This window comes from Condylostylus longicornis, unplaced genomic scaffold (genome assembly GCF_029603195.1).
Source record: "Condylostylus longicornis isolate FDR11 unplaced genomic scaffold, ASM2960319v2 ptg000162l, whole genome shotgun sequence".
NCBI classification, from domain to species: Eukaryota; Metazoa; Arthropoda; class Insecta; order Diptera; family Dolichopodidae; genus Condylostylus; species Condylostylus longicornis.
This window is the reverse complement of record NW_026578130.1, coordinates 780,312-790,360: the sequence shown is the minus strand read 5'-3', so window position 1 is coordinate 790,360 and position 10,049 is coordinate 780,312. Positions and strand designations below refer to the sequence as shown.

General features: G+C 25.6%; 1 protein-coding gene across 1 annotated transcript; it reads right to left on the bottom strand.

The window, feature by feature from the left end:
* Window positions 1–356: 356 nt before the first annotated feature.
* On the bottom strand, window positions 357–4,442 carry LOC129616050 (endocuticle structural glycoprotein ABD-4-like). Its single transcript, XM_055531494.1, has 4 exons — window positions 4,326–4,442; window positions 3,974–4,183; window positions 930–1,019; window positions 357–863 (listed from the first exon to the last, which is right to left on the bottom strand). The coding sequence occupies exons 1-4, from the start codon at window positions 4,335–4,337 to the stop codon at window positions 738–740; spliced, it is 438 nt and encodes a 145-aa protein (XP_055387469.1). The 5' UTR covers window positions 4,338–4,442; the 3' UTR covers window positions 357–737.
* Window positions 4,443–10,049: the final 5,607 nt, after the last annotated feature.

Below are 10,049 nucleotides of genomic sequence, written 5' to 3'. Positions count from 1 at the left end.
ATTTGTCGATAATTTCTTCACACTTCTGTAGCTCAGTTGGTAGATCCTCCACTTAGAAAAAGGTAGATCACTGGTTTGAGTCCATTTCGAGGAGAAAATTTTTTCAATTTTTCTGCCTTTAACTCGTTCCTTTGATTACGTCATCCATCTGTTCTCTAGTTGTTTGATGAAATTTTTATTGAGTTAATATAGCAAGGTTTATGTTCACCGCTTTCTCTCATTAGAAAGGAGCAATAATTCAATGTAACTGAAATTTATATTTACCTTTAATTGGCCTTCAACCCTTTGGCATATAGGGCCACTAATTACATTATACAACAAAAATTACTTTTTATTTAGCATTTTTATTAAAAAAAAAAATCTTTTTTATTACAATATTGAACTCATATTTAAAAATTATAATTTACAATCATTATTATTTACAATTTAATATAATAGAGAATGTATTTAATATAATTAATAAAAAAAAAAAACAAACAAACAAAAAAAAATGTATTCTAATTTAACCACAGACTTTGTAATTATTTCGACGTGTGTATAAGATCATGGCAAATTCAAGCTATTCAAATTCTTCTATGAAAAAAAAAAAAAAAAACAAAATAGAAAACTGCAATTACATTAAAATTTCCAAAAAAATTTAGAATTTATTTCAATAAATGAAATTCTTCAATCGATTTCGAATGGACGCATTGAAGAAACTCAAAAAAAAAAAAAAAAACAAACAACTTCATTTCAATTTAAAAACGACCACGTTTTGGTGCTGATGGACGATTTTCTTCTACGTATGGTGGTGCTGTTGCAAGATATTCTAATGCTCTTTGAATTGCTGGTGGTATTGGTGGTGGTGTTGGAAGATGTTCACCCTTTCATTGAAAAAAAGCAAATAACTTGTTTTGAATTGTAAAATCTAAATTTTATGATCAACTTACAGCTGGTTGGAATCCATTCTCATCAGCTAAATACGTGATTCGTATTGGTGTGCCATCTGGTGCTGTATATGAAAATGAACCTTGTGCTGTCTGGAAATTTAAATTAAATTTACTGTCAGTAGAAAATTATAAAAATTGAAAATTTTAATAAAAGGAAGGTAAAACAAAAAAATTCACCTTCAACTCAAATTTTAAACCCTATCAAAGTTTGATTAAGCAACTACAATAATATTTTTAACATCTTTAAGCTAGAGGTGGTAATTTTTGTGAGGAAATATTGTGATATTAAAAGCTAGTTTGTGTTGTTCTCAAAACCACATACTTATATTATTTCTTATCGTAGCTACTGGTACACTTAATATTGTTGTAAGCAAACCGGCTTTCATAATTCGCAAAATTTTTTGTAAATTATGAATGATTATGAAATGCATTTAAAGCCAAACCTCCTAATTAATTCAATTTAATTGAGTATTAATTTTAATATCTAATAAAAAAAATAATTTTTAATATTTTCCAAATTCAATTTTCAGTTGTCAAATTTATTACGATGATAAGATAACAAATTCAAACGCATACTTGGCTGAGCAATAGCAACCACGAATGTGCAAATAATATGCAAAAATTTGCAGTCTTACCGTTAGAAATTTTACGTTTATAATGTAGTACAAATAAAAAACGAAATTTTTGTTTTCATTATACTCCATAGACTGTGGTTCATAACGTCAGCAAATCAGTTGTTGAACAATTTAATAAATGAAACATGTATAATGAAATCAAAATGGAGGGCAATTAATGTTATTGTCGTCTAGATTTGAGACTATTGGTGGATGTACTCATTGGATATCACCTATCGATTGTCCATCTGAGAAGAAGCGAAAATTGAATATTCGCCGTCCATCTGAACAAGCGGGGGATGAGGTTTACCGTCTCTGCCGAATTACGAAAAGATGGAGTACTTATTGTTTGAATGTGAAACAGTGGCTCGCCTGCGACTTAAATGCTTCGAAAGGGGCTTTGTGAACCCGATAAAAGTCCCGCGACTTGAGGTGACTACCATACTGCAATTTGTCAAAGACCTGGTTATTGTGCTAATGTAAGTGGGGATGGGAATTATAAAAAATGGCCTGTATGTGGGCACGAAGAAGGCCTGAAAGCCTCGGCCCCTAAGGGGAAAAAAATATACATGTCGAGTCTATTAAAAAATTTTTTTGTTAGAATTGAATAAAAATTTTGGTTGCAGCGACACTTTAGACCATATGATATAAACCTAGGCACAAAATCCCATAACGCGCATCATATTCTTTTGAACTTCTTATATTGAATAATCTCGTGTGGGATTTTCTTCTTTTAATTCTGTTTTAATTTTCTAATTTAAAATATTTGTTTTCTTCTTCTTCCCATCATCATCACATCAAAACAAAAATAACAAAACCGATATTGTCCATCGTATATTCGCGCAATTTAAGAAAAAAAAGTTTATGCCAAATTTAATTAAATCTCCACACCTTAATTAGAAAAATCCTTCAATAATATTCAAAATTATTTCAAAATTTTCCATTTTATAATATTAATTTTTTTAATAGCCATTGATGATTTTTAAGTAATAATCTTGCATAATAATAAATGCAACATCCAATTTTAGTAAAAATCAACTATTGTTAAAATTAATGTGTGTAATTTGGCCACAATAATCTTCAAATTAATATTAAATTTTATAGTTTAATCCCAGTGCAAATGCACTTATGTAATAAAAATGAATGCAACTGACCGCCATCTTATTCAATTCGTAAATGAAAAGAATACAAAAATAGTTGAAATGCATGAATTTCTGATTAAATTTAATTTTATTTTTTTTACGAAATTTTAAATAATATATTTTAAAACACATATTTAATGGGAAAAAATCAATTATAAAAATTTATGCATGAAAATTAAATTGAAAATTTTTTTGCAAATATTCGCGTCCAAATTGATTTTGATTAAAATTACAAGGCTAAAGTAATAATTATGGTGGTGGTGCTGGTTTTACAAAATCAATTTTATGATAATAATAAAAAGGAAATATAATTTGATGGAAAAGATTAACCATGTTTCCATGTATTTTGTTAAAAATTATATTACAAGAAATCGATTACAAGAATTTTATGTAGGTTAAAATGAAAAATGTAATTTTAATAAAAAATTTACGATTAAAATTAAAATTTTCGTTAAAACTTTAAAAATAATAATAAAAAATTATATTTTATGCGGCATGTCGGATTTTTTTTTGCCGGCTTTATTGAATACAAGCTGTATTAGAGGTTCGAAATGTAAAAATTTGGAAATATAATTTCAAAATAAGACTCTTAAGTTTAATTGGGATTTAACTAAATCGCAAGTATTGCTCTGAAAATATTTTTGTTTAAGGAGAAGGAAATAATTTTTTAAAAGTGATTGAATATTCGCCGAAAATTTTACTCCTATTGTAATGAATATTCGCCAGTTTATTACTCCTGTTGTCTGTGGAAAAATGAAATAAAAATATTTAACAAGCCTTCATAAAATTTTACACAAAATATGCCAGGTTCCGAAAAGCATTTCAAAATTCTGACATAATTTAAGAAGTGATTTTATTCTTTCAAGAATATTCCACATTAGAAAAGTAAACAAAGGTCAGAAAAGAAAGCAAAGATCTCCAAATCTTCTCCATTTAATAGAATTATGCAAATTAAATAGAAAAATACTATCTCCTGTACTATTTCTGCAAATAATGCACCTCAAATTGGTAGGCATGTAATAAAATTTACAGTATAGTTCCAAAAAAGCGCTACAGTCAAATTAATTTAAAAGGCAGCAAAATTAACGCATTGACGTTAATAACGAGAATATTCGTCTTTTGAAATTTTCTTAAATTTTATGTTACGCAAATTTCCGCCATTTATGCAAATTTACAAGACAATTTATTATTTTAAATTCCGTTTCTTGTATTACTGCCTCAATTAATTAATTGAATTTCAATATTAATTAATATGATCTACATATAATTACAATATTAGAAAACTTACTTTTGTATCTGGATCTTTTTGATATCCTTCTTCTTCAGCTGTTATACCATTACCAGTCTCATATAAATATCTATATGAACCATCAAAATTAACTTCTTGTTCTTGTCTAATAATTGGTATTACATCTGGTGATCCTTGTATACCACCACTACTACCACGTTGTTGTGGTTTTGATGATACATAAATAACAAATATGGTTAACAGAAATATCTACATATACATACAAATATAATATAAAAAATTTAATTAATAAATAATTAATTTTTAATAATATTACAAATTAAAATTAATTAAATATAAAATCCAATATGGTATTCCTTGAATATTGTGTAATTCATGAATTTGAACTCACTTCAAATTTCATTTTAATTGTAATTTTTAATTTTTAATTTAATTATTTTAATATATTTCACTTAATTTTTTTCTAAAATATATTATAGTATGGTATATATACTATCTGTTATACAACTAGAATAAAACTGTAAATTAAATTATTTTTACCGGTGTTATTTATACCCATGGAAAATTTATAACAACTCTGAATTGGTATAAGTAAAATTCTCTAATTCCTGACTGAAAGTAGGATTCTTTAAAAGTATGCATGTGTGTGTGTATTTGTGTGTGTGTTTATTGAAATATGTAAGTATGTGGTGTTGAATTTTTTTTTGCTATTAATATAGCTAATGAATTTTAAACTTTAAAAGCTCAAATATAGCAAAACCCTCTCCTCTGTTCACCATTCTTGTAATTTTTGATTTTCTTCCAATTTTTTGTTGGTTTCATTTTTTATTCTCATCCTCGTTCTCCATTTCAATATTAATATTATTATTTTTTTGCTTTTTTTTTTTAATAAAAGACACCATACCTTAAATACCAAAATAAAACCTAGTTAAAAAAAAATAAAAATAAAAAACAAATTAGTTGTAATCATTGCAATCAAAAAAAAAAAAAATTACAGGTACAGATGAATTATTTTTGTTTTTTTTGCATTTTTTTTTTTATTCTTTAACATTGGATGAATTTTTACTAATATTAAATTCCAAACCCAACAATCTACACCTTCTCTATACTATATTAAAGTTAAAAAGAATATCACCCGCACCAAATAATTTAAAATTTTTGTTGTTGTTTTTTCTTCTTTGTTTCTTTTTAGTAATGTATGAGAGCCATACTCCTCATCAGCTTGTCATGGATATCTTTAAATCTGTAATCGTATAAACACATCGATTTTACAAATAAAGTACAGGTGTACACCATACCTACAACAAGTATATAATATAGTACGAGTAGTGCGACACGATGGTATACATACAATAATTTTTAATAGCTTTCGGTCATACTTACTCTTAGACTCATAATATATTCAAAGAAGGAAAAATTTATTTTGATTTTTTTTTTTATTTTCTTAAAGCTCATCCCATTTCATATAGTTACAATTTTTAATCTTCTTCTCTTAAGATTTTTTTATAGTTTGCTTTTTTCCAATTCAAATTGTTATTGTATCCCTTGTATTGCCTGCCTGCCTGCCTGCCGGGGCTATTTGATTAAAGCGACACAATATTAACAGTACAAACTCACATATTACATTATCATGTTGTTGTTGTTATTGTAAAACAAAAAAGAAGAAAAAAGTTGTGAGGAAAATAAAATTGAAAAAAAAAAAAAAAATGCTTTCTGTCTCATAAAATATTTTTTTTTTTTTGATTTTTTCTTATTATTTTCAAAAAAAAAATATATAATTGTTAAAATTTAATCAAATAATTGGGATAACAACTATAGGAAAATAAGTGTGTTTTAAAATAGCATAAAATTTTGAATTTTTCTACTGAATATTGTCTGGGAACAGAAGTTTTAAACTACGAATGAGGCTTACTACTAATGAGGTCCTTGTCTCACATACACAAGTTGGATATATTGAGTAACAAGAAATTAGATTTTTCACTAAAAATGTAGAACTAGTACGATTTTGATTGAATCAGAAATTTTCCGTAGACTATCAAAATATTCTGTGCTACGAAAACGTTTTACACAAGAGACGCTCACTGACTCATTTACGGCCGCAAGCAGCTCAATTTAAAATGATATCTGTCAAGTTAACGGTAGAAATCAATTTATATATCTTAACATAGATTGCAAATTCAGTTGCGTCACAAAATTATGGATTCAATTAGCATAAGATTTCATCTTCCGACCACCAACACTATCGAATGACCGCTCAATAGCTCAATTATCGCTCAATTAGCTCAACAACTATTGAAAACATAAATTCTCTACCAGAATACCTTAATCTTCTCATCAATATCAAGTGCCTAAATAAATTTTATTAGAGTTTGAAAAAAAAAAAAAAATTTTTTTTTTTAATTTGTCTGTTTCATCTTTTCATTTTTATTGTCGTTATTGTCGTCTTGTACCTAGTAAAAAAAAAAAAAAATCATGTTTGTATCTTTACCGGTATTGTTACAGTTAACTGCGGCAATTTGTCTTTTTATATTTTAAGATAAAAATCTATGACTTCTTTGGCATTTTTATTCGAGCCCAAGCGAAAAAACAAAAATAAGAAAAAATTTATTTTGCGGCTTAACGTTTTTGTGTTTTTTTTGTTGCATGTTTGTTATTATAGAAGCGTTTAAAACGTTTTAAAAGTATAATTAAAATTTTTTGCAAATATTTAGAAAAAAAAACAATAACAAATTTTTTACATTTTAATGAAAATCTATGAATTTTTAGAAGATATTAAGTAAATAACAATAAAATAAAAAATACTTAGTAGAATCACAATAAACTCACTCGAAAATACAATGTAGGTATGCAAAAAAAAAAAAACAAAAAGGCGTGATAGAAAATTTAAATAGCAAGTACAAATGACTGTAGGCAATTAGAAGCATTAAACATTAAAATTATTTTATTTTGAGAAGAAAACGAAAAAAAAAATATTTTATTAAAATTTTAAGCATTTTAGTTTAATTTCACATAAGATTTGCCATTAAAACAAAAAATAATATTAAAATCGCATAATTTACAATAATAGCTTCATAATTAAATTTTTATCAATTTTTGAGCAAAAAAAAAAAAATAATTTGTGTGGAAAAATTTTTAAAAATTTTGAAAATTTTGTAAATTGATATTTTTTTTCTTAATGTAGAAATGAAAATATTTTGTACCACACAAATACAAGAATATTTTAAATTCTTTTTAAGAGAAGCAATGCAATTCGTTACTAGTATAAAACAAGAAAAGTAACTAAATAAAGTAACTAATTGCAGTTTTACCCAATTACTTATTTCAGTTCATATTTCAGATGGTAGCTTTTATATAGCATTTACACAAAATTAAATAAAAAAGAATTTGAATGAACAGAAAATAGTTACTCAAAAAGTAATTGAAAAATATTGATTACTTAATCGATTTTTAGTTACTTTTGAATTTTTTAATTATCTTATACTGTAAACCCCTATATAAAACTATGAAAATGAAAATTTTAAATTTATTTTCGTTTAGAATTAAAATGTACTAAATGTCATCTATGTTACACATGAATTACTTTAACAATCAAAAATGACACTTATAGAAATATAAGCTCTACAGAATTTATTTTCGAATTCTATAAATAATTTTATACTGTAATATTAATTAGTAAATTTTTTAATGAAGATTGTGCAACAATAAAAAAGCAATTTAATTGCAACTGGGAGGGCTATATGACTACGGTAGACATGTTGACAGATAGTTTGAAAAATAGGCAATCCACTTGTGCTGTGGGGGGGGGGGAATTTAGCGAAAAGCTACAATATCATATCAACCTTAAAATACCATTATTTAAAAAAAAAATTTCCAAAAATTCAATTTTAAAATGGTTGGAGCACCTGAATTAAAATTGCTACAAAATGCCTTCTTGTATGATTCTTGGATAGGATCTATTGTATTTCCAGTGAATGTCTAAAAGTACCGTTATATCTCACACAGTCAAATAGCCAAATGTTATAATCCCATTTCAATAAAGTAACAAAAACAAATTATTTTTCTTTTACAGCCCCTAGCTTCTTAAACCGGTTCCAAGATAGGCCTATTGTGCAACAACAATTTTTTCCCTTACACATAAATATCTACATGCTATGTATATGTCAATGCGACACTGTATGGAACGGCCTGTATAACAAAATAAATTATTTTAACCAAATATCATGGTTTTATTCTCTTTTCGGCTTGTCAATCATAGCCTACAACAAGTAATTAAAATAATTACATTAAAGTAATTGATAATGACACATATTCTAAAGTAACTGTACTAAACATTATCATGTCAAATTTCATTTGCTTAAATATAAGTAAAAATATGTTATTTGTTCTTCCATTCTGGCATTATTCAAAAAATATTGTTTTGATTATCCGACTAGAATATTTGTAAAATATTTAAGAATTTTATTAAATAGCGTATATGTAAATGTGTGTATTTAATTTTGTGCCCTTAGTTTGAAATATTATATTAATTAACAATATTGTATTATTAGGCAGCTCGGAAATTTGATTTTTCTGAAATGTAATCATTGAACAAAACAAAACTTTTTTTCAGAAACATTGTTGCAATAGCAGGTTCCACAATATATTATTGGTCTTAAATTCAATATATTATAATATTTTAATTAATTATTAAAGAAAATTTAAAATACCAATTAAATTCTTCATGTTTATACGATTCAAATATAAATTGACTTATGTGACATTAAAAGGAAATTGTCGACCTTTATAGAAAATCAAGATGATTTATATAAATTAATACCAAACCTATATAGCGTTCTTTTTATATTTTCTAACAGATTCATACACACCTCAGTCATACAATATAAATTGCCTGGTGATGATTTTGATGAATATAGACAATATTACCGACGGGTGGCCACTAAATACATGTATTCTAATAAACATGTTATAAATATCAAGTTATGTAGTATGTTATGTATATAATAAAATATTCATATAAAACATTATTTATGTATGCTTGTATTTGTTTCAGAGCACATTTTTATTAAAAGAAGCGCTCATCATTGTTCTTGTTAACGGAATTACCATATTATTTAGATAAACTAATAAATTAAAAATAAAAGATTTAAAAAGTTGATATCATTGAAATGTAACATTTTATTGTAATGAATGAATCATTTGACATTTTTTTCTTCAGTTATATAGTTAGAAATGAAAGTTACGTATGTATACCAGTTTAAAATTCTAAACGGATTTGATTTTTCTATTTTAATTTTTTGTATTCATTCAATTACTTATTTAATAGGTTTAATTGCATACCTTTATTCTGAACATTTTTTGCTCGTGCAAGCTCATTAAGCTTATTTTTCAAAAAAAAATTTTAGAATATTATATTCGTAGAATATTGGTATTCGTATTGATCGGTAACTTACAAGAGACTTAACAAAATGCTGTAATCATTAAATGTTATTAATTCTGTAAAAACTTAAAGATTTTGGCCGATTTTTGTATTCGGTTTACAGCCTTATTTCATAATTGTATATACATATTGTTATACAGTTAATCAAATAAATAAGCGTTATTACAATTTTCTGTTTTCAATCACTTTACTGGGTCTTAAGACAGAATTTCTAAAATCCACCTCTAAATTAAAGCTTTAATACACACAATTTAATAATAGTTTTGATCATTTGAAATTAATTAAAAGGAAATGTGCTATTTTATACATCCAATATGAATTTTACTCGAATTCGGTTTATTGGATTTTGAAATTCATAGTTGTAAATAAGAATTGAAAAGCAATATAAAATAAATTTTAATTAATGGTTTTGGTAAAACCAAATTTCTGTTAAAGAATTAAAATTGTCAAAAATTATAAATTTTTTTGACGGGAAATATCAAACAACCGAAGAGAAGAAATACCTAAGTGAACAAAAATATTTTGCATATTTCTAGGGGTGATTCAAGTTTATGAGATCAAAGCAATAATTTGAAAGAATCCGCAACTTCAATTTAGTGTCTACGAACAATAAACGTCACAAGTTTGTAGGAATATTGCTGTTTAAGAATAAAAATTTATTTTAGTTGTTTTCGATTG